Genomic DNA, 25,608 nt, shown 5'->3' on the forward strand with positions numbered 1-25,608 from the left:
CCCTGGCAGCGGCCATTCCAAGACACCACTTGATCAGAGATGATTTCAGAGAACAATTATACAGATTTTCATAATCACCATTAATCTCTGCATATTTTTCAAGATAATTACAGCAATTATTATTTAGATTTCTCTTTTATATGCCCATTGTAGAAAGGAACAAGTGCTTATTATACTGGATAGTTCAGAGAACCTTGGATGAGAATTCTTTGTCATCTCTGCGCTCGCTATTTCAACTCACGTTGCCTCTGAAAGTTCATCAGCTGCAGAAATTAGAAAAATACCAGCAGGCCCTGTTATTAAATCTTAAGGTTGAGCTGAGACCATGGTTAGAGTGGCTGGCTGAATTGTTCGTTTGTGGGACTGCTGAGCTCAGGTGGAATTACTGTCAGGTGGCAGGAGATGCCCCTGACAGGTACAGGCAGAGATGGGTGGCCACCTCACACCCATTTCCCCTGATAGGCTTACAGAGTGAACTCACAACCAGTATTTAGAGGATACATTTTCGTGACATGCCCTTTAAAGATTAATATTAGATCTGAAATCTGGGTAATTGATGACATTCTGCCTCATAGACACAGCGACCAGACAGAAGGCAGCTCAGCACATCCCTGCTATTTCCAGATCAAAGCGCATGTCAGTTCGGCATCAGCCCCGTCTCACGCTGCACCTTCTGCCTCATCTCCCCACTGTCCTGTGGGCTGGTGCATTGGAACTGAGTCCTGGGCTGGTGGGTGTGGTGTGTGCTGCTTTCAAGAGAAGCCCTTTCCCAGGGAAATGGTTCTTGACAGTCCTGCTGGTTGGAAACACACCTCTGTGTAGGTTGGTGTGTGTCTTCCTGCCTCCCATCCCCAAGAGGCTTGAGTTATAAGGGCTCCCATCCTCTCACACGCACCATGAGGACTGTCAGCTGCATCCAGCTCAGCTAGATGATACGAGTAGCTATGTGAGGGGTAGGAAAACCAGGTATTCGGTTTTGAACTGAGAAGTCCAGTATTTCTGCTTGCTATAAGATGAGAAAAATACAAGGCATAGAAGTGCCCTTTTTCTCCGTAAATTAAGTTTTATTATGAAGAGATGAGCTGGTTCGAATGCACTCAAGTGGTACCAACTCACACAAAATAGAAGTGGGGTTTGATTGCTACCGACGCTCTGTGGCAGGTCTCTCTTTATTTGGTCTATCCCTGGCCACCATGGTGACTCATCTTTTGGAATCAGCTGGTGGCTCTAAGGAGGAAGAAGCCTGGGGCCCTCTCAATAGCCTCTCCCAGGTGGCTGTCCCCAGAGGGGTTACCCCCCAGCCTGAGCTCCAAAGCTTCCATCCCCAATTCTCTGGGTTCTCTTGAGGGTGCTCAGGTCCTGGGGAACTTGGTCCCACTAATGAAGGTCAGAAGATCCGTGTGCTGTGGTACCAAGTGTCATATTTTATACCATTTTTTTAACCCATAGGGAATCTTTTTGAAATCTTAAGCAAAATTTATAACAAGGTTATAGCTTTCCAGTTTGCACAATACTCAAGCCTACTATCCTCGTCACTCCCGTACTTGGGCAGATAAATGACTGATTAAATCATGGAATCCGAGTAAGAAGTTGGAATGTCCCTGTTGCATAGAGTCCTAAAGAATCCCCATTGTGAAGCAGCTTTCTTCTGGGCACACGATTTTATTCACTCATCTGTCCATCACCTCGTCCAGGTCTTGGCTACTGAGGGTTCCCCCGCCTACAGGCCCTGGGCCAACAGGGACCATGGTTCCCTCATGGAGCTCATAATCAGGGGAAGACATCCAGGCAGATGATCGGAGCACAGTCATCCACTATGATGGGTGGTAGCTCAGGAGGCAGCCCAGGGGGTAATGTTTCTGCCCTTTGAGGAGTTCACAAGCAGGTAAATAGGAAAGGGCTCACCAGGCTGAGCCCACAGCAAGGAGAAAGGCCTATCACAGATGGAAGGCTTGACTCAGTAGGAAGTGGTTAGCAGGCCAGAATAGCTAAATCCTAAAGTGTAGGGAGCAGAGTGGCAGGGAGGAGAAAGCAGCTAGGGAACAAAGCTAGGTTGGGATCAACCCGGAAGGGCCTGGACTGTGGCATTTGACATGACCCTATAAGCTTTAGGAAGCATTGAAGTTTTTAAGTAAAGGAATGGCACACAAGGTCTGCACTGGAAAGAGAACTCCAGTGATATTGACGTGGGAATATTTGTCTTGGCCATGAATGGCATCTGCTGGGAGAGGGCCCGGAGGACACTCCCTAACATCCCTTAACTCTATGGAGCTTGCCTTCACTTTCACACCTTTTCGATTATATTTTCTCCACTTCCATCTTAGATGGCTTCTTCTGGTCACATGGCAAGGTGTTACCCTCTCTTCCTTCACATGGCGGAAGGCAGTGGTTTTAGGAGATCACCATGTCCACCCAGCTCTGCCCTTGACCAGCTTTGCGGCCCTGACAAGTTCCTTCCCTTCTGGGCTTCCGACTCCTGCGGGGCATGGGAATGCCAGTGCCAGGGCCATTGTGAGGTTTAAACGAGAACACCTGTAACTCCCAGCATGCTTTGCTTCCCTTAGATGCTCTCTTATGCTGGTATTGGCTTCAGACACCCAGAGCATCCAAGATACCTTCTCTCTTCTTGCCCTTTGGTTTCAGGGGAGGAAAGGGAAGGCCCAGGACCTGCTTTTACCTTTGAAGATCATTTTTGAGAAGACTTTATGAGTAGAATCTGGGTGAGGGCTATAGAAATCAGCGGTCATGTAGGATGGACCAACTTAGTGAGTTTTATACATTGCATCCTCGGGTTTAAATCCAGGTTCTCAAATTACCAATACACATTTAATACTTGGGGTGACTCAGCATTTGTGAGAATGAAGACAATCAGAGCTGGATCTTAAACATCTTTTAGCCCAGGGCTTCTCAAACCTAGTTGCACATTGGAATCACCGGGGAGCTTTGAAAAAATGCTGATCCTCAGAGCCCACCCCTCAGACCAATTGAATCAGAACCCCTGGGGTTGGGGGTGGCAGGCAGCAACAATCTTTTCAAACTCACCAGTGAGCACCAGGATGAGTCACTGATCTAGCCCAACCCTTTTACTCTCAGATGGGGGCACAGACTTGATTGCCCAAAAGCTGGGCCCCCTGATGCCAAGGCCAGTTCTCTTCCCATCGTTACTTATTCAATAGGTTTCTTTGGATGCCGTTATATGCTAGATGCTGTTCTAGGAGCTGGGGGTGCAGCTGTCATGGAGCTTATCCTCTAAATACACGAGTGGTCTCCAGATTGGTGGGGGCAGGGGGTGGAGGGAGCACATTGAAACTGGGTCCTTCCAGCAGTGTGTCAAGAGTCTTTCTCAGCCTCTGCACATCATTGGGGTGGTAATGATAATAATGGCTAACACATGCTGAACATTTATTTTAGATGTGTTATCTTTCTGAATCCTTGCATCTCCCCTAGAATAATCAGCCCCATTTCCAGAGGCTCAATAAGTGTGTTTCATGGGTGCAGAGCTAGTGCCTGGTGGGCCTGGCATTTGAACCTAGGGCTGTCTGACACCAAAGCCCTTTCTGTTAACTGACTTTATTCTAAGGCAGCCAGTATAAAGATACAAAGAGAGCAGTTTCTAGAGAAATCTATCTGAATTTCCTCTCAAAGATGTAGCCCCTCCATCAGTTAGTTTTTGTTGCATAACAAACCACCCTAAAACTTAGGGCTTAAACCAACCAACATTTATAATTTCTCATGGCTCTGTGGGTCAGTGGGTGATTATGCTGGTATGGGTCAACCTGGCTGGGGCTGGATGGCCTGGGATGGCCTGGCTGCAGCCAGATGGCCTGGGATAGCCTGAGATGGCCTCACTCCCTTGTCTGTAGTTGGCAGGCTGGCTGCTCCAGGGATGCCTTACCTGGGGATGCTCGTGTCTGCTCCACGTGATCTCTCATGCTCCAGGAGGCTTCTCTGAGCCTGTGTACTTGGCCAACCCAGCACTCCAAAGCAAGGGAAATCTAACCTGGGCTCACAAGCATGTTTACGTCTCTGCTGGTGTCATAACTGCTAATGTCCCATTCACCAAAGCAAGTCACATGGCCAAGCCCAGATTCAAGGGGTGAAGAAATAGATTACACCTCTTGATGGGAGAAATGACAAATCATATTGCTAAGGGGCACACATACACGGATAGTGAGATTTGCCACCATTTTTGCCATCTAGCACTGCAAACCGCACCAAAGAAGCCTTCCGGCCCTGACAGGTGCCAGGAGTTGTTAAGGAGGAAAAAAGTGTTGTATTGTTGGATTTATTTACGTATACTTTAGAGCACTTTCTATGGTGCCCTAGAGATGCATGCTTTATAATTAAGTAACTCTGGTGTTTGTGATCATTTCTATTACAAATTGGATATCAGCCCTGGGATAGACCTATAATAACCTTCTGTATGCCACTCACTTTTGTGGGAAATCAGATTTTTTTTTTTTTTTTTTTGAGACAAGATCTGGCTCTGTCGCCCAGGCTAGAGTGCAGTGGTGCAATCTCAGCTCACTGCAACCTCCACCTCCTGGGTTCAAGTGATCCTCCTGCTTCAGCCTCCCAAGTAGTTGGGACCACAGGCGTGTGCCATGATGCCTGGCTAATTTTTGGATTTTTTTTTTAGTAGAGACAGGGTTTCACCATGTTGCCGAGGCTGGTCTTGAACTCCTGAACTCAGGTGATCTGCCTACCTCGGCCTCCCAAAGTGCTGGAATTACAGGTGTGAGCCACCGCGCCCAGCCGGAAATCAGATTTGAAGTAATTTAAACTGAACATCACCTTTTCTGGGGCTGTAATGTGGGGACTCCCCCGGGTGTTGTAGATCCTATCCTTTACTTCAGTATCCTGTACCTTGTGTAATATCCCTTGTTTGATGTTTTCTCATAATGAGATTTGTTATGCATTTTGGCAAGAATCCTCCTGAAGCCATCGATAGAGTCTCACTCTCAGGGCATCCTGTTGGGAGACCCACGGTGCTGGTGTGACCCAGTACTGGTGAAGTTAGCTTCGATCACCTGGCGAAGGTGCTGTGTGGCAGGTTTCTTCACTGTAAAGTTACTGCTTTTACCTTTGTAATTAGTAGGTAATTTGTGGGGAATACTGTAGGCCTATATGAATAACTTGTTCCTCATCAGATTTTCACCTGCCACTTTTAGCATCCACTGATTTTTATAACTCTGCCATTTCTCCAGTATATAAGGAAGAGGTTTCCCTTATCCTCAGCCAGTTTATTTCTTTATATTGGTATGGACTAGGGTATTCTTACTCATAGTTGTCATTTTTTGTTTTGATGCTCAAATGGATTCATATTTAGCCAATGGGAACCCCTTCGGGCTGGCTTTCATGCCCTTCTGCTGTGTTCCCATGATTCTTTGAGAACCTCTTTACTTTCTGGCACAACAAGATGTTCCTGGCCTTTACCCTTCCTGCCCAGCACTGAATCAGCCACTTCTCCCAAGAGCTCCTGTCTCTTTTAGAGGAGATGCTAGAAAGCAGAGTCTGGGTATGAGGAGTGCCCATTGCCTCTGAGCTGCCATTGCCTCAGCAGAGGGAAATGTACACACACGTGTGTGTAGAGAGAAATATATGTACACATATACATGTAAGTGTACACACAGATGTGCGCTTATGTATCTGTCTACAGCTACATATTAAAACCGAATTTATAATGATACATCTGATTTTGATCCAATATCACAGAGTACATTCTGATCTTCCCGTTGTTTTTGCCAGCTTGGAACGTTAACATTCCTCAGCTCTGTCCCAGGCCTGCCTCTCTCACCATGTTCCAGAATATTTATCTTCTCTCATGGCCTCAATTATCACCATGCTGGTTACTTCCAAACTCACCCTCACATCCCCGCCCACCAGGCCTCATTTCTGGATCTCTACCCGGCAGCCCTCACCCACCCATCTCTGATTCGCGGTCGTGATGTTCTAACCAGTGTTGATCAGTTGCCTCCCCTGGGCTGTCTCCCAAGCCCCTCAAACTGGACACATGCTCAGTGGGACCCATGAGTTCATCTGTGCTGTTTTTCCACTGGCCCCCATGCCCCGTCAGTACCTGGCATTTCATTCTCCCAGCTCTTTAGGCCAGGATCCTGTAGTCACCCTTGATTCCGCCTTGCCCCTCTGCAGGCAGTGGCTCGGTCTCTTGATTCTTCCATCTAAATGTCCCTTGGTCTTCCCCAGCCACTCCATTCTTACTGCCGCTGCCCTCATCCGGGCCACCAGCGTCCCTCGCCTGGTTCAGTGTCAGAACTTCCTCCCTGGTGTTCCTGCTCCAGCCTCACTCCCTGCAATTCATTCTCCTCTCCATAGCCAGGGAGACGTTGTTAAAACCTAAATCTCCCCATCTCTCTCTCCAGCTCAAAGACCCTTTGGTGGCTCCCCGGGGACCCCATGATACCCTTCAGGCCACTGAGAATGGCCATCAGGACTTCTGGCGGGCTGGTTCTTGGTTGTCCCTGGACCCTACTTCTATGCAACAGTTAAAAAGGCTAAGACAGAGCTCTAGGAATTGATGTGGAAACCTCTCTGACAGTCAAGTGAAAAAAAGTAAATTGCAAAACAGTTACTTATGCTGTGATGCTATTTTTATTAAAAACACAAATATATACAAAACAAAATTCTGGCCAGCTGTAGTGGCTCATGCCTCTAATCCCAGCTACTTGGGAGGCTGAGGCAGGAAGACCCCTTGAGCCCAGGAGTTCGGGGCTACAGAGAGCTATGATGGCACCACTGCACTCCGGCCTGGGTGATAGAGCAAGAACCCATGTATAAACAATAAAAAAATAAAATTCTGTCTTTTTTCTATACATGCAAACACGCAGGTGAATGCATAGGAGACAGGCCGGCAGGACCCCAGGCACTTTGTACAGACCACTACCAAGGCTTGCTCTGAGAAAGGCCCAGGGATCAGTGGCTCTGGATTCAAGGGGTGCTTTGACTTAGCTATCCTATTGGAATGGTTTCCTTAGAAAATATATTCATGTGCTGAAGTATTAAAGAGTACAACTTAAAAAAATATAGATGGGTTGGTTTTGAGAAGGTAAAAAGAGCCCTGGCAGGGAAAGCGCGTCTTCCAAGCCTGAGGTTCCCTGCTCCACAACCGGGGGGTGTATGTGATACTCAGCCTGGGGGACAGGCGTGCTCAGCAGTCACAGGCCATGCCTGTCAGGCCCTTGCTGTCAGTTACCCTCCGTTGCTGCAGATCACACTGCCTGTTTTAGAGCATGCCTTCTTCCAGAGGATGTGGTCGCCACTAGTGGTAACATATCTGCATTGGACCTTGGTTCTGCGTTTTGTTCTGCATCTACAAAGCTCCTTTGGTCTCGAGCTCACTGAGGAGTTTCTGTGTTTGTCACTATGGGCAGCAGGTGTGTGCACTGACCCAGTGGCCCCTCAACCACCAGGGCACCTTTGTACTCACGTGGAAAAGTATCAGAGTTGCGTTTTATCTTTACCTTGAGCAAAATGCAGTTGATCCCTGCCCCAAGCCATTAAATATTTATAACCTTTAAAAAAACGTTTCTTTAATGTCTCTGAGCCTCTCTTTTCTAAACTGTGGAAGAAAGAAAATAACAATACCTGGATTGCTGTGATGTTTAAATGAGATAAAAACATAAGGCCCTAGGTACAAACTAACTGCTCAGTAACTGTTAGCCACTAGTATTAGTACTAGTGAGTGTTAGTGTTATTTCTGCTGTACAGAGGAAAATACCCTTTTGCGATAGACCCCTTTCTGCCTGCTTTCCCATAAAAACAGGAGTGCAGCCGTATTAAATTACATAACCCAGGAGCTGTGAGCCCCAATCCAAAGACGTTTGGAGGGACAAAAGCAATGTTTGCTGAGGAGTGACTCATTGGGTCCCGCAGACCGTGGCTTTCCGTGATGTCTGCCATCTCTGGTATTGCAAGTCAGGCTCGACTTGGAAGCAAGATCCAAGCTTCTGAGGCTCAGTGAGAATGTTCTTGTTGTTGTGTGTCGAGTTTCTCGTGTGTGTGTGGACTGTAGGGCAGCTGCCCTCCCTCTGTGCTCCCATAGCTTTCAGACAACTGCCCTGGACCTGCATGAGGTTCTGCAGCCCAGCACTGCACCCTGGGCCCTGGAGGGAGGGACTGCCCTGAAGGAGGAGGTGGGTGGGCTGGTGGCCCTAGATTCCTCCCAGGACACTGGGGATACAGAGGAATGAAGCGGGCCCCTCAATTACAGTCTTCTGTGTAGAGACGGGGAGCCTAGGAGGAGTCAGTGCTGTGTATGTGTGTGTATGTGTGTGTGTGTAATCCAGATTGCTCATGCCAAATAGAACCTCAGAGAATGTTCGTTTGTGGCATGAGGGCACCCCGGTCTGGGTGCCCAATGAGTGACTCCTTGGCAGACATTGCTTCCGTCCCACCAAACATCTTTGGATTGGGTATCACAGCCCATGGATTGTGTAATTTAATATGGCTGCACTTACATTCTTATGTGAAAGCAGGTAGAAAAAGGTCAACCGTGAAAGGGTATTTCCCTTTGTACAGCAGTAATAACACTAACACTAATACGAATGGCTAACAGTTACTGAGCAGTTAGTTCGTACCTAGGGCTTTATGTTTTTATCTTGTTTGAATGTCATTGCAGTCCAGGTATTATTATTTTCTCTCTTCTACAGCTGAGGAAAGAGAGGCTCAGAGAGATTAAACACTTGTGCCAAATTACAGAACTAGTTAGAGGTGGGGCCTGGTCCGAACTCATTTCCTGCAGAAACAGCTGCTTTCGACATAAAACCGCAGCCTTGCCCCCATTTTCCGAGTGGCTGCTGTGGTCGGGCTGTTCTTTCCCATTGCTGTCTGATCCCTCAGCGGTGCTGCGGAGTGGGCACAATTATCCTCATATGACAGATGAAAATCTGACTCTGAGGTTAAGTGACTTGCCCAAAGCCACACGGCTAACAAGCACTGGGCCCAGCTCGGCGCTCACACGTGTCTGACTCCGGCACCTGTGCTCCGTCCTCCCGTGCTGCCTCTCACACAGGGGACTCGGGAGGCTCCGGCAGTGGCTGATAAATGACTCCTTTTGGCTTATGAATAATATGGCAAAACAAATTACTTTGGGGATCTAGAAGGAAGTTGTTGGCCCTGTGTAAACTCAATTGGAATGTCACTGAGCAGACAGCTCTAGAGGCATCTACAAATATCTTCCAAGGAATATCCCCAAAGTGAAATCACCAAGAAAGCAAAACAGGCTGTGTTTTGGTTTGCAAATGAGTTTTGAGAAATGGCCTTGAGATCTTGAGTTGTTGACATTTTCCCCGTCACAAATTGTAAAGGACTTTTGAAACGCCACAGGAAAGGGGAGAAGAAAGGCTTGGGGTTGCTGATTATTTACAGCTCGAAGCCCCGAGCAGGTACAAGAATTAAAGGCCTCCCACCACTCCAATTGCATTTAATTTTATTCCGAAAATGACTACCTGCCAATAAGCCTCATTGTTCACCAGCATCTCTGCCAGTACTTTGAGGTACTGTTACCCGAGTTCACTTAACACCGCTTGACAACTTTAGGCAGATAACAATTGAAATGCTGGTAATGGAGTCTTTTTTTTTTTTTAATTTTTACATTTTTACCACATGACTTTATGACTCTCTTTATCAAGCGTGTTGAAATTAATCCATGTGTTGATTGGAGTATTTCCTCATCCCTGCTGCGTATTGACACGTTGGGGAGGGATAAGGGTTGGCGGCTCTGAACAGCTAGGTATTCCAGGGCAACGGGTGGTCCTAAGTCCGGAGCCCTTGGAGTTGGTCAGTGGTGAGTTTGTGTTGAGCCTGCAGAAGTCTGAGGTGTGTTTGGACGGGAGAATCAAGGGATGGCTCTGGAGGACTGCCTTGGCAGGTAAAATTATAGTTCCCATACGAAGGGAGGATGCAGGAGCTATAATCCCTTATCGTTGCCAGGCAAAGTTCCTACAGATTCATGGCAGAGCTGTCTGTGCAAGCAGGAATCCAATTTTATGTCTAAACAAATGCAGCATGCAGATTGGACTGACTGCTTCCCCGAGAATAGCAAAGACAGGCATTCAGGTCAGCTAGCAAAAAAAAAAAAAACCCACCATCCCCTTTTTCCTTCTTTAAAATAGGAGGTGGGATTAATACAGTAGCAGATTAGAGCTTTATTTGTTTAAACCTTGCAGAATCTGTAAGCATTCACAATCCCCTTGACTTGTAGTGCCTGATTGTAAAAAGAACAGTTGAATGAGCTCATTGTTTTCTGGTTTTTTTCTTTAATGTATTTTACAAACACTCTGGTGACAGGCCTGACAGGCTGATTTCTATGTACTCGCACTTCAGTTTGGGATTACAGCATTAATAACAGAGTTCCATGCATCGTGCCATTTTTAAGCATGATCGTTATGATAAAGGGCATATACTTAATTACAGGCCTGCTTAATTACAGCTCTGTTGAAGCTCGTTTGTTTAGGAGAATGCTAATTGTGCCACAGAGCCAGCGGCACATCCTTGCTTTCATCTGCTGGAGGTAGCTCGATGCTGTGGATCAGCATTTTGTTAAAACTGCCACCAAAAATAAAAAAATTTTTTAAAAAACAACAAGAAGAAAGCACTGGCCTAGTACTGAAAGGAAACCTGCCCCAGCACATGGCTTTTGGTAAGAGCAGAAGCCAGGGTTAGGTGACCAGCCCTCCCTACACGGTGGGTGCTTTATCTCTGTTGTCTTATTTCATTTTTCTTAACCCTCACCGCAGCCCGCAGAGACAGCTGTAGTATTATGCCCACCTTACAGACAGGGCAAGTAAGGCTCAGAGAGGTGGGGTGGCCTGTGCACAGCCGCACGTCTGCACCTGCTGAGCTGCAGCAAAAACTCAGGTCTGCCAAGCTCCAAGCCCCTCCTTCCCTGCCATAGCCCCCCATAGCCCCAGTGCAGGTTACACTCTGGGTTTGAATCCTGGCTCCAGCCAAGCCTCATAACTCCTCTAAGCCTTGCAAGTGGTGTATTAGTTCATTCTTGCATTACTATAAAGAAATACCTGAAACTGGGTAATTTATAAGAAAAGAGGTTTAATTGACTCATGGTTCTGCAGGCTGTACAGGAAGCATGGCAACATTTGCTTCTGGGGAGCCCTCAGGAAGCTTCCAATCATGGTGGAGGTAAATCCAGAACAGGCTCATCACATGGCCAGAGCAGGAGCAAGAATGCCAGAGCAGGAACAAGAAAGCCACAGAGAGGAAGGTGCCACATGCCTTTAAACAACCAGATCTCGCGAGGACTCATTTGCTATCACAAGGACAGCACCAAGGGGATGCTGCTAAACCATCCACAAGAAGTCCTCTCCCCACATAACTCAGTCATCTCCCGCCAGGCCCCGCCTCCAATACCGGGGATTACAACTGGACATGAGATTTGGGTGGGGACACAGATTCAAACCACATTAAGTGGTAATGTTGAGGCTTGAGTTATTTGATGCATGTTCACCACCTTGTGTATGGGCAGTAAGCACGGATTTCCTTTCCTTTTCTATTTTGTAGAACTGGGCTTGGAGAGAACTTCTTTACCTCCCAGGTTTGTTGCGGGTGGGGGGCTTTGTCATGGCACACTGAGAGCTCCAGGGCCTGGAGAGAGGGCCGCTGTATACCTAGATGTCATCTTTGGCTCTGCCAAGGAAAGGGCAGGTGCTGTCCCTGCATCTGGGTTGTGACTGCAGACTGGTCAGGCAGTGTCGGCGGGAGAAGCCCCATCCAAGCCCTTAGGCTGCATGGGAGGAGCAGGTCAGGGGTGAAAATGTGTGTCTCATTCCCAGCTCTGCCTCTATCCAGCTCCTCGAACAGCATGTCACCCTGCATGGGACTCAGAAATAGACTAAATGCTAGAACATCACAGTCTCTCTGCTCTAAAATAATAACAAAGACAAAATGCTGGTTTCAGCTAGGGAAAAAGAAAGGAAGAAAGTAAACGTGGCTCCCCAGGAGAAGCCAGGACGGAGATGATTCATGAACATTCTTTTGGAACGCATGAAGAATGCATGCCGTTGATTTTAAGAATTATGTTTTGCAAACCTCTAGGTATTTTAAAATATGAAAAGGCTACCCAGATGAGAGGAGACATGGATGTTATGGAATTAAGAGGGGATTTAGCAGTCCCACAGATCAGCTTTCTACCCAACACACAAAATCCCTCCCTAGCTCCCCAGCAAGTCGCTGTCGGCGTCTAGCCCCTTATGCTGTGACCACCATGAAAACATGTGCAGACATTTGATAATGTTCACCTCAAGTCTTCTCTTATCTGAACTCCCACTTTTGCTGCAGTTCTCATGTGCTGGACACCATACGGGGCTCTGGGGGTGCTGGGCAGGGTGCTAGGATGAACAGAAATGAACAGGATTGTGCCTTCCTGGGCCATCGAACCTGATGGCTGCTTCTCCTTTCCCTCACGTGGTCTGGCTTCAGGTTCCCTCACCACTCTGACCTCCTTGAAGGCCCCCGGGATGACCCTCTGGGAAGGTGGTCCTGGCTCTGAGTGCCCCACTCAAGCTCCAAGTAGACCAGGGTGAGTGACTCCTCATCCAAGCACCAGGACTGCGGCACTCTAACCTTATGATGCTCCATTTAAATAGTCAGATCACGTCAATTGACTTACTCACCTACAGCCGCCTTCTTTCCTGTTTCCTGCTGTTATTCCACGCCTCTTCCATTCCATCCAACACAGTTGGGTTTTTGGACCTACACTACGAGACTCTTCACCGGTCTCTAGTGAACTCCTTCCATTACATTTGGCCCACGATCACAACTTTTTGAGACTTTACTGGTTTTCACTCTGTTATCTGGTTTATAGACTGCCCACCTCGGCTTCCCATCAGGCATGCATTAGATGAGCATACCCTGTGTGTCTTCATTTGAGTCACTGATCATGCCCTGGGCACCTTTCACAGGGGTCACTCAAGGTTAGCATTGGTCTCTTAATCAGCTTCTTGAATGTGTGGTTCAACAAGTTATGGATTCTGCTAACCTCCACAGTAGCCAGCTGTATTTATCCATCTTGTGTACATAGATAACATGAGAAAATTTGTAAGATGCTTTGCTGAAATCCATATTATTTCAGCCTGCTTTAATCTTTGATATACTAGACTTTCTAAAATAAGTGGGATTTGGTGGGCAGATTATCTGCTTAGCAGAGTCTTGCTGGTCCTGGTGGCACTTGCTTCTCTTTGGAGCCTCCCTGTGCTGGTGAGAGGGGCACTGTGAGAGCCCCGCTCCTCTCGATTCAGCTCCCACTGTGAGCTTCAGCCCATGGGATCCTATCACCTCTTCTTTCTTTCCTCTGAGTTTGTTAAAATCTGTTTTCTAGGCCATGTGTGGTGGCTCACCCCTGTGATCCCAACACTTTGGGAAGTCGGGCTGGGAAAGTCACTTGAGGCCAGAAGTTCGAGACCAGCCTGGACAGCATAGTGAGACCCCCATCTCTACAAAAAATAAAAGTGTGTTTTCTAGAAGAACATAGGGAGCATCTGACTATGCCCCTCCTTCTGCCGTGAACTCTCAGACGGTGGTGGTCTGTCCTGAGGCTCCCGTCTCTGTCGCTTGACCAGACAGCTCCTCCTTGCAGTCAGGATTAGGTCGGAGCAGGTCTCCTCATCTCTGCTGCTGGTCCAGTCAGGAGCGTGTGGGCCGAGGGGTGGAGCGAGGCCGTCAAAGTCCTGAGGGCCCCCCTTGCTGCTGCCTCTTCCGCCTCAGACATTTCAAGAATGTGTCTTCCTTCCCTCCCAGTGGCTGCTGTGGGGCATCCCGCAATGATCTCACATCTCATCTTTGCCTCCTCACTAAGGTGTTACCGCTGAGCCTACCTGAGGGCCAGAAGGTGCCCTCACCCAGACACCTCGACGCCTTCATGTGGAGCAGGTTGGCCATGGGCCCCACCAACTCCCTAGGGTGCCCCAGAAGGTCTGGGAGGGAAGGCTTCACCTCTGGAGGGCAGGTGTGAAGAGGGCCTGCAGATGAACGGGAAGTGCCTCTGAGGGACTTCAGGGCCCACTGGGAGGCGGGGTGAGCACCCTGCCCACTCCCTGCAGTCTCTCAGTGGCTAAGTGAGGGCCTTGTCCTAATCATATGTGGGTGCGTGTATGCATATGCATACGTATGCACTTACAATGGAAATATATAATTTATACCTTACATATTATATATACAAAATGTAAATCTGCTGGGCATGGTGGCTCACGCCTGTAATCCCAACACTTTGGGAGGCTGAGGCGGGCGAATCAGGAAGTCAGGAGATTGAGACCATCCTGGCTAACACAGTGAAACCCTGTCTCCACTAAAAATACAAAAAAATTAGCCAGGTATGGTGGCGGGTGCCTGTAGTCCCAGCTACTTGGGAGGCTGAGGCAGGAGAATGACGTGAACCCGGGAGGAGAAGCTTGCAGTGAGCCAAGATCGCACCACTGCACTCCAGCCTGGGCGACAGAGCGAGACTCCGTCTCAAAAAAAAAAAAAAAATGTAAATCTATAATCTATGTAAAAGGTATATTTTTACATAATATATGTGATATATATATATTTGTGTGTTAGGCTGTTCTTATGTTGCTATAAAGGAATACCTGAGACTGGGTCATTGATAAAGAACAGAGATTGAATTGGCTCTTGGCCCACGGTTCTACAGGCTGTGCAGGAATCATGGCACTGGCATCTGCTTCTTGGGAAGCCCCAGGAAGCTTCCAGTCATGGTGGAAGGTGAAGGGAGAACAGGCGTATCACATGGCCAGAGCAGGAGTGAGAGAGAGGGCCAGGGGAGGTGCCATGCACTTAACCAGATCTCGTGAGAATCACTACCGTGAGAACAGCACCAAGCCATGAGGGATCCACCTCCGTGACCCAAATGCCTCCCACCAGGTCATCTCCAACATTGGGGATTACATTTTAACATGAGACTTGTCAGGGACATACATCTAAACTATGTCAATATATATACCAAAAAAATGCTATTGTTGATATCTAAGTTTTACAAGTGTACCGTCCGTTTTCATACTGCTATGAAGAAATACCTAAGACTTCATAATGTATAAAGAGAGAGGTTTAATGGACTCACAGTTCCACATGGCTGGGGAGACCTCACAATCATGGCGGAAGGCAAAGGAGGAGCAAAGGCATGTCTTACATGGCAGCAGGCAAGACAGCATGTGCAGGGGAAACTCCCCTTTATAAAACCATCAGATCTCATGAGACTTACTCACTCTCATGAGAATAGCATGGCAAAAACCCGCCCCTATGATTCAATTACCTCCCACTGGGTCCCTTCCATGACTCATGGGGATTATAGGAGCTACAATTCAAGATGATATTTGGGTGGGGACATAGCCAAACCACATCAACAAGTTACTTTTTTCTCCTTGATTTGTATTTAAAGCCCTCAACTCAAAGCAGCCAGCCTGGGCAAACTCATTCTTCCTCATCTCCTCTGCTGACTAGCAAGGCAAGAGCGCAGCAAGACAGGAGGCCTGGCTACTGTGGTCAGAAAGCCAGGCTTACGGGACCACCTGTTTTCTAGATCCTTCTCTTTCAAAGACATGACCATCAGTTGGAAAGAGAAAGAAACACACGCTCCTTGTGGGAGCAGGGAGAAACTGCTTAATGGATGAGGGGTTTGGCTTTGGAGCAATGGAAATGTTTTGGAACTAGATGGTGGTGATGATTGCACACCATTGTGAATGTTCTAAACGCCACTGAATTGTTCACTTTAAAGTGGTTAATTTTATATGAATTTTTTAAAACATTTCCCTCCCTGCTTAGATCTTCCCAGTTCCTAGAAGTGATTCCCAGGCTTCTTCCATCCATGGCTTTCATTTCCAGCAGCAGCAGGCAGGGGTGGCAGTGAGCAGGGTCCCCAGGTCCTGAGAGAGGTTAGGCACTTGCCCCAGGCTGGAGCCCCCTACCCGGTTCCCCAGATCCCCGTGCATGGGAACAGCAGCCCTCCCTGTCCAGCACAGCCCCTGAGCCTCCAGGCCCTGCACCTGGGCTGGGGACCTGGAATGCAGAGGTGACTCGCACATGCACCTACCAGAAGAGGAGAGGAGACACGGGCCTGGCCAGACCCCGGGGAGGGCCTCGGGGAAGGCGTCCTGCAGGAGAGGCACTCAGAAGACTGGAAAGGACAGTTGAGGCACAAGCATAGAAGGAGGAAGGGATGGGTAAGCCGGGAAGAGGGTCAGGTACAAGGGGCCAGGGCCTTCAATGCCAGTCGAGACCCCCATCTTGGAAATCCTGCCCTTCTCTGTCCATTGGAGGCACAGGCAGTACCGACAGCCTCTGACTAGGGAGGCCTCCCATGGGAGGAGCCCCCCTTCCTCTCTGCCAGTACTCCCCAGTACTTCCCAGCCCCCTCAGTTCCTGGTGTAATCAGGTCTTTGCACATCCCCTTACCACACAGGATCCCTAGACATACAGTGACATGTAGATAGAAACAACTGTCACCAGTGAGAGGCAGTTCTTCACCCCCAAATACTAATAAGGTCTTTAAAACATCAGAGGCACAAAGCCTAAGGAATGAATGGCGAGTGGGTTCTGCAGGGGAGCGATTGCCAGGGCCTATGCACAGTACCTGGGCATGCAGGGAGGACTCTGCTGTGGACCCTGCTGTCTGTCTAGCAGGCAAGAGAAGCCGTGGAAGAGGTGGGTGTGGGCAGAGAGCAGGAAGTGAGGACCATGACGGGTGAAGAGTGGGCTTCGGGACTTTACTGGGGAGGTCAAGTAGCCTGTACTATCCAGAGCTTTGGGGCCACTGCTGCCTACCTTTGTGACCCCAGCAAGCACCGACTTCTCGGAGCCTCTGCTTCCCAATCTCAAATGATCAGAAGTATTATGAGTGCCCGGCCCATCTCAGCAGCACTGGGAAGGGCATGGAAGTCAGGTCGGGCAGATGGTGGTGGGAGCTGGCACACCTCTTCCTGGATATCTGGTGGGACTCGACTCTGCCCCTCTCTAGAAGGCTTTGTGGCTCTTCGAGGCTCCTTTATTCACTGCTGAACTTTTTCATCTGTGAAGCAGCACACACGCATAGGTACTCAGAGTTCACGTGCAGGTCTGCACACGGGATGTACTGAACGAGATTGAGGCCTGAATGCGGGATGTACTGAATGAGATTGTTTGGGGCCTTCCCCTCACCCCACTTTCTGGGGAAGTGTTGCCTGTTCGGGCCATTTGTCCTGTCTCTTCCGGCAGCTCACAGCAGGTTGCCAAGCACCACCTGAAATGGGAGAAGGCCTCTGACCAGGAGTCTCTGTCTAAGTCCAGCAGCCACACTGGACAGCGGCCCTTCTAAGAGAGGAGGGCGCAAGGAATGCAGCGACTGCCGCCACTTGTGCTCTGTCTTTTTCTTCATGCTGATCCAAGAAGGTTTCGTTTCTTTCCTTCCCTAAAATAAAGCGTGAGCAGAGTTCTATGATGTTTTATTCCTGTATAAACATAGCATGAGCCATTCGGCTTTTCTTGCTGATTGGGAGGATCTGTCCCAGGTTTCTTCTCTTATGTCCTTTCCTCTTGCTTTGCTGCTTTCTGCTTCTGCTACTTTTCTTTGTTAGGACTGAGAAAAAAAAATATGACCACTGAAGGTTCCAGAGAAGTCATCATTCCCGGAAACACTGGGGGAAGCAAAGATTGTTGGTCCCGGGAGCGCACAGCCCAACGCTGCCCCCACACTCTACCTGGCTTCCATGGTGCTCACTCCATTTCTCCCTGAAACCACAATTTACTGCATAGCCACCACCTCAGGGTGCAGCCACCCCTGACTTCGGGGCTCCGTGTCCCTGCGCTCATGACCAGGCCCCTTACAACTGCGGCTGCATGTTCCCGACTCTTCCCAGACCTAAGGAAGAAGCTGACACTGGAGAGGCCCCTACCACTGTCCCAGCAGCCACATGGCTGCCGCATTGGCTCTGTGAATGCCAGTATCACGTCTCATCCAGTGTGACCTGTTCCTCAATGTGGCAGGATTTCCAGTCCTGGTGTGGCACCAGAGTCCTCCTCTCTGAGGTTATAATTCGTAGAGAAGCACTCACTTACGGAGGCACACCCTGGGTCATTTTTGTCTGTGTGCTTTTGACAGCGATCCCCTGGGACAGGGTGGAGGGAGGGGCGGCCACAGAAAAGGAACCATGCCCCTGGGCCCCTGGTTTCTCCGTCGTTGCGTCCCCGTTCCATGCCCTTTTTCTCGCGTCCTGTAAAAATTGAGCACACTGGTGAGCCTCGAGTCAGCCCTTGACGCCCTGGGTCTGAGTGACTGAGAGTCAGCGACAGCCACTCTTGCCCCCACCTGCCAAGCACCCGCTCTGTGCCAGCACTGGCCAGGTGCCCCACACACTCCACTTCTGATGCACAGGCACCCTGTCATGTAGGCGGCGCTATCTTTTTAAATGTGACTTCAGTTTTTCGTCTTTCAGCTTCAGTTGCTCATCTGCAGTCAGCAGCTGGGATTTGAACCCAGCCAATCTGACTCCTGAGCTCCTGTCTCTTCCCACTTAGACTTTCCCCGGAGCCCAACAGCACCTTAGAGCATGTCTAATGCACGTGCTTACTACCTTCATCTCATTGCAGCCTGTCCCTGCCAGCTGTGTCACCTTCATCCGGCTGCCAGCCCCTGGTGACTCTCCCGTTACAGATCAGAGACCAGACTCCAGGGGTGGAGAGTGGGGGTTCTAGCCCAGCTGCTCTCTGCTCCTAGAGCTCTTGTCTACACAACTGCCTGGTGCTCAGGGGATGATGAGGCGCCTGCCTCTCTCAGTACGTTGTGTGTCCCGGCAGCAGGGGTGGGACCTGTCCTCTTTCACAGCTCCTGCACATCTGTGCTGGATGTCACCTGGCTCCATCCAGTGACGGATTCATATTCTCTGTTTCAACGTCTTCAGTTGCTGGACAACTAAACGCCATCTTCAATACCTTTAATGCCATCTTTTTTTTTCTTCTTTTGCAGCAATGGATGGTGTGCCTTTTATGATTTCAGAGAAGTTTTCTTGTGTTCCAGAAAGTGTAAGTTTTATGCATGATCGCCCTTCCCCTCTGCCACCCCCTAGCCTGAGGTCCCTCCATCCTGATTTACATGGCACGCAGGGCTGTTCTGGCAGCACTCACCCTCCTTCCCCTACCGGAATCTTGGCTGCCTGTGTGTCCTCTCTCCCGCTGGAAGCTGAACCCCGCAACCCAGTGACCGGAACTCCTGAGGTTGGGGGTGGGTCGTGTGCATCTCTGGCCCTATCAGCCAGTGCCCCATGTAGTAGATGTTGGAAAAATGAAGAAAACAACAGCTGGAGGATGGGAAAGTAGCAAGAGGCTGTCAGACAAGCTCAGGTGCACCCAGCCTTTGTCATGCCGCACGTGATTAACCCGACCTGAGCTTCCCTGGTTGTGAATGTTCTTTGTCTCCCAAGTCCAACTTAGTTAAAAGTTTTGTTCGTTCTTACTTAAGGATGACAATTTCCTGTAGAAAGGAGGCTGCCTCGTTTTCCCATTGTCATAGCTGCATTCTGCACTCTGACACGGGGGCCGCCATGCAGATGTGGTGCCTCTAGCTGTGGTCTCCTGCCCACGCCAGTCCAGCATGGGCCGCACCATCCACATCAGCACTCTGGCACAAGCCAGGCTCACGCCATCTTTTTATCAGAGGGAGCGAGGGAGCTGGCTGCGACCGAAGGCCGACTTCAGACTGTGAGGGGCGGCCACCCTGCATGGCAGTGGGGTCTCTGCCTCTCACGGCTAGGGTCGGCCCTCCAATGGCGCCAGCCCCTGAGGTGGCAGTGGCCCCCTCCCAGCTGCGCAGGCTTGCCCCACGCTGGCTCAGCAAACCCGTTTCTGGTTTTGATCCTTTCTGCAGAAGTTGGCCTTGAGTAGCTAATAAACATGAAGGCCCCAGCTTGGGCACAGCTAAAGAATCCTTCAGTGTTTTTCTTGGATCCAGCTTAAAACCACCCGGCTTGCGATTTGACCTGCTCTGTAGTTTCCATTTTCGTGAAATAGAATAGGCCTCCTCTGAACCCTTCTGGTAAGCAGCTTAATCTTGAAAACTGCTCGTGACGTGACATTCGGAGCTCCAGTAACTTCAGCCGACTCCACGGGGCCGCGTTGCCATGGCGACGCTGGCGCCTCTCCCGCCGTTCCCTGGGAGAGGCTGCTCTGTCCTGCTCACCAGCTCCAGTTGGGAGAATTTAGTGGGGTGGTTAGAGCCTAATGACACAGCAGCTGCACCTCTGCTGGGTCCCGGGCATCGCGGGCAGGCGGCCCCGCTCTCGCGTCCCTCGTTCTGGCAGCACAGAGAGCACCACACTGTTCCGTGGCTACTGGCAGAGCAGCCGCGAGCGGAATGTGTGACTCGGTGGCCCCGTCCCAAGATCGCCCTCGCGAATGTGCTGCTGCCGGGCGCTGCCGCCTCGGCCACGGCTCCAAGGACACACACCCGGCCAGGCCTGGTGCCCTGCGCTCCCTGCTTTTCTCAGTGCAGCGCCCCGCAGCCCGGCCACGGGGGCCGCCGCTTTTAATGGATGAGGGAATGAGGAAAGGATTTAACCCGCAGCTGCCTCGCCAGGAGGCGCTGAGACTGGTTTTGAGTCTGGATCCTCAGACTCCAGAGCCGGCCTCGCAGGAAACCCCTGCTGGCTTCGCGGAGGCTCCAGCTCCACTCCCATCCCTGAGCTACCGCCCTTCAGGACCATGAGGGCCCTGGGGTTCTGTCAAAGGCCCTCAGGTTTAGCCTGGGCCCCAGGAGGCTGGGCCAGGGACCCCTCTGGGGAACACAGAACACTCATGTGCCCAGCAGGGACTCAGACCAGGAGCTACATGGACTGGACGCCCTCTGCCCTCCGAGCCTCTGAGTCCAGGCTTCTGTGGGCCTCTAGCTCACTCACTGCCATGTGTATTTGATTTTTCATGCTGTCTGTTGAAAAGCCAGCATTTTTTTTAAGTCTCCAATCTTCATGAAATTATAAAAACTCTCATTAATATGCAATGTTATCATTTTTTCCACATCGATTTCTCAAACGATAATTGATGGGCAGTTGTTTCATTTACCTGGCATTTCCAAAGACCTAGAATCCCCCCAGCTCCTACCCTGGATTCCCCTAAGGAACTCTTCCTCCCTGGAGTTCCTTAAACCTCCTGCCTTACCCAGACACAGTGGCTGGGCGGCCTCCGGGGAGAGCTTGGGCACCTCCGGTTTATAGCTGCAGTGAGAAAGAGCAAACCTTGCCTGCGTGTTCTGCTGGCAGGGGGAGAAGACAGGTGAAGCAGGCCAGCCACGGTCAGTCTTCCAGGAGACCTGGGTCCCCCTGGGTGCCACAGACCACAACTAGGCAAAGGTCCCACAGCACAGGGGCCAGCGCCTTGAGGGCCACATTCCTGCAGCAGGCTCTATCGTCACTTCTCCTGCCACCCCCACGCATGACCGAGAGTCCCACTGACTGTCCTCCTGTGGAAAGTGGGTAGAGAAACGCTAGATCACACCGTGGCTTGAGGTGTTACCATTGTCATGCATAAAAGTAAGTGTAGGAGGAGCATTTTCCAGCTATTTAAAATGGCAACTTCATCTTTGTTTTCAGATGCAGCCCTTTGATCTCCTGGGAATCACCATCAAATCTCTAGCAGAAATCGAAAAAGAGGTAAGCAAGCCGTCAGGGCAGGGGAGGGCAGGCCTGGGCCATTGCCTGCACACCAGCGTCTCTCATGTTTCCCTAGGGATCCACTCCAAGAGAGAGACAGGTAGAGGTGTTCCGTTCTCTTCTAAAACACTTTCGTTTCGCCCAAATGTGTTTCTTAGATAAAGCAACTCAATTCTAATGTATTTCCTCCTTCCAGTCAAATATGACCCCCATCTTGTCTTTTCTAAGTCAGAATGTTTTATGTGACAGACGGAGCCTCAGTCCTCCTTTTTTAAAAGAAGTCTCAGCTTTGGGAAGGTGGAGGTTGGAGGACAGGCACCAGGTTGACTTTTCTTCCTCCGTTTGTTTTGTTTTATTTGCCACCAGGAGGGGTTTCGGGAAGTGACTGAGCCTCTCCACGATTTAGGGGCAGGTCAGGGTACCCTCCACTGTGCCTCATAAGCTGGAACGCATCTGGCAGCCTGGTTTCAAACAGTTCACACATTTTCCTAATAAAAAAAGGAAGAAGCCCAGGACTGGTGTGCGGATGATAACGCTGAGGGAAGGGAGTTGAGTCAGACCACCAGGGCCCTCCTGTTTCCCTCAGACAGCACGGGGTGTGTGGCTTCTCTTCTGTAGAGCGGGTGGTTAAGCAGTCACAAGCCACAGCCAGCTCTCCTCCGAGAGGAACATTCATCTCAAAGATGGAAATGGTAGAACCATTTCAATATTCTCCATTCCTTGGGGTTTTCTCTTGTGTACCCAGCTAGCAGAAGCCGGCTGCATTATTGAAAGATGGCTGAAATCAAGCAAAATTGAATCAATGTAGTACAACAAATTTCTAAACCTGTCATAGCAAAAACAAGACAAAAAAGTCCCCCTTTGTCTTTGATTTTCAGTAAATCATAAAAGCCAACCTGATTGTCATACATAGATTTTTTTTTTCTTTTTTTGATAACTCAGGGAAAAAATGGCTGGCTGGGACATTAGAAACGTAGGTGTGCATAAAATTTCACACCTGCCCTTCTCAAAGCAGGGGAGCTGTGGGTGGCTGTAAAGTCCACCTGCTTATGGACACCCCATTTGCATGGGGCCCTGCGTAGGGTGCAGCCCAGGGGATGTGAGGAAGGCCTCAGAGGAGCTGCTGCTGCCACAGGTGGTCACCAGGGCAGAGGTTACACTGACATTATCTCCAGACCAGCCCACTCTGCTGTGGACGGGGGCAAGTCACATACCCGCTGTTTACCGTGGGGTCACGGCAGAACCTGTCTCACGGGGTGCTTTGTGATGCCAAATGGATATAGGTGGGACGTGCTGGCAGCAAGGGCCCCAGCGTCGAGCCATCTCCCCTCCCGTTCTGCTCTGGCCTGCCTGTGGGCCTAACAGTAGCACCGTTTAAGCACCTGCTGTGTGCTCAGCCTGGGGCCTGAGGCTTTACATACACGATCATTGTTTCCTACCCCGGGATTCCTCCCTGTGTCACGGGGAGAAATGGAGACTCCGAGAGGTGGAGTAACTGGCCCAAGACAAGATGGAGACCCAGTGTGTCATGCTCCAAATCCTCTCCACTGTGACGGAAAGTGGCGGCTCTGTGTCCTTCCAAGGGGGCTCTCTAGGCTGGTGGGGACAATGGGGCCTGGGAGGCCAGTCAGTCTAGTTCCTGACCCTGGGTGGGCCTTTGAGGTACTGGGGTAGGGTGAAGTGGGTGAGGGTCCCAATGTGGGGTCCAGGGCATGTGGTGGGAACCCTGCAAACCTTATTCTCTTCCCCACTCTAAGGACTGAAATCTGTGATTCATTACAATGTAGTGTCTCAATGTTGGGCGCTCCGAGTCACAGTGTGGGCACCCCCAGGAGGTGCAGAGCCAGGGGTGGGGGCACACCCCGGAGTCAGTGCCTGGCTAGAAACTCAGATCTTCCACTGACTTTTCTGAGCCAACATTTCTTTTTCTGCACAATCAGGATAGTAATAATAGTGCTTAGTCCAGAGTCTATGTGGGTATAACTGCAAAGGTCCACTGAATGGCCTGGACCAGTGCCTGCCTCAGTGCTGCTGGCTACCACCGTTATCACAGCCACCACCGTCACCATCGTTGCCGCTCTCCTTGTCCACAGAGAAGGGCGTGAGTCGGCACAGGACCACCCATTCCGCTGTCCCGCTGCTCTGTTGCTGGAGCCGAAAGCTCCATCCCTGTGGACCAAGGCCAGCTGTATTTCTTGGTTTTAGTGACGAGTTAAAAAAAAAAAAAACAGGTCTGGGCCAGGTGTGGTGGCTCATGCCTATAATCCCAGCACTTTGGAAGGCTGAGGCAGGCAGATCACCTGAGGTCAGGAGTTTGAGACCAGCCTGGCCAACATGGTAAAACCTTGTCTCTACTAAAAACACACAAAAAAGGCCGGGCGCGGTGGCTCAAGCCTGTAATCCCAGCACTTTGGGAGGCCGAGGTGGGCGGATCACGAGGTCAGGAGATCGAGACCATCCTGGCTAACACGGTGAAACCCCGTCTCTACTAAAAATACACAAAATTAGCCGGGCGTGTTGGCGGGCGCCTGTAGTCCCAGCTACTCGGGAGGCTGAGGCAGGAGAATGGCGTGAACCCCGGGAGGCGGAGCTTGCAGTGAGCCGAGATCGCGCCACTGCACTCCAGCCTGGGGGACAGAGCAAGACTCCGTCTCAAAAAAAAAAAAAAAAAAAAAAAAAAAAAAAAAAAAAAACACACAAAAAAAATAGCCAGGCGTGGTGGAGCACACCTGTAGTCCCAGCTACTCAGGAGGCTGAAGCAGGAGAATCACTTGAGCCCAGGAGACGGAGGTTGCAGTGAGCGGAGATTGCACCATTGCACTCCAGCCTGGGCAACAGGGTGAGACTCCGTCTCAAAAAAAAATAATAATAATAACAAAACAGGTCTGTATTTGCTATTGAAGTAAATTAAAGTCGATGTAAAGAAATGTGGGGGAATGGGGAGAGGTTAGAACCTTAAACAGGGCAGAAAACCATAACAAGTATCACTGCAGTGGAGAGCACCACAGAGTTTTTCATTTAACCTGAGGATTTAAAAGTTCCTTATACCAGCCATCTGCATGCACAGCCATTCGCGTAACGTTGATGTCCACACTCTGGCCAACGGGCTCCTTCCGCAGCCGTGGCAAAGGCTTTTCTCCACAAATAAACCTGAAGTTGCTTCTTTTAGCCACTGAGCTCAGCATTGCTCGTGGGAGTTGGGGGCTCAAGGAGAAGTGGTGCCTGGAGCCAGAGTGACTGGCTGTCACTCTCGGACTCTGCAGGTTTGGCCCTGGAGTGGGCTGAGTGTTCCCTGGGTCGGGATGAGTTTGATTTTGTGCCTTCCATTTATAACAGGTCTGGCTGCCCTTAGTGAGGGGCGTGGGGGTGGAGAAGTCTCTGCTCAGAAATTTGCTTTGCTCACTGTAAACCTTTGTGTTTTATACCATTAAACCAAAAAAAAAAAAAAAAAAGAATAAATACAAGTGGGAGACTGCTTTCAGGTTCAGGGCACAGACCTTTGACTATGCCTCCCGCTCGTCCAGAACAGCTCCCCAGGCTCGCCCAGGATTCCCAGACAGGGTAGAGAGCCTGGCATCCAGGGAGAGGCTGCTCTGTGCTGGGCAGGTGCTTCCCTTCACGATCCCTCTGCACCCCGTGGGAGGAAGTGGGGTCCACCCATTTACAGAAGTCTGGACTCAAGAAGTTAAGCAACTGGCCAGATTCCCACAGCAGCAACCCAGAGCTGAACAGGGGGTGCTGAGTGTGACCCTGGCTGAATACATGACTGTCTTCATCTACTAAAGAGTGCTCCCAACTTGAAGGGAAATAGAAGTGTGAGCACTGTCCTGTCCTTCCAGAACTGGGGCCAGTGTCCCTCTTGGCAGCGTTAACTGTCCTCACCATGCCCTGCCTGAGGGATGTTTCTGAATTGAAGCCGAAGCACAGTTGCCACCATTCGGCTTCAGGGACGGTCACCCTCCAACAA

General features: G+C 50.1%; 1 protein-coding gene across 1 annotated transcript in view; it reads left to right on the forward strand.

Annotated features, from left to right (window-relative positions):
- MVB12B (multivesicular body subunit 12B) overlaps positions 1–25,608 on the forward strand; it is a 181,293-nt gene that overhangs the window by 136,480 nt on the left and 19,205 nt on the right. The window contains exons 8-9 of the mRNA XM_030817828.1: positions 18,968–19,023; positions 21,582–21,641. Coding sequence (XP_030673688.1) covers positions 18,968–19,023; positions 21,582–21,641 — 116 coding nt within the window. The remainder of the gene's footprint in view (positions 1–18,967; positions 19,024–21,581; positions 21,642–25,608) is intronic.

The sequence above is a fragment of the Nomascus leucogenys genome, chromosome 8 (genome assembly GCF_006542625.1).
Source record: "Nomascus leucogenys isolate Asia chromosome 8, Asia_NLE_v1, whole genome shotgun sequence".
Taxonomy (NCBI): domain Eukaryota; kingdom Metazoa; phylum Chordata; class Mammalia; order Primates; family Hylobatidae; genus Nomascus; species Nomascus leucogenys.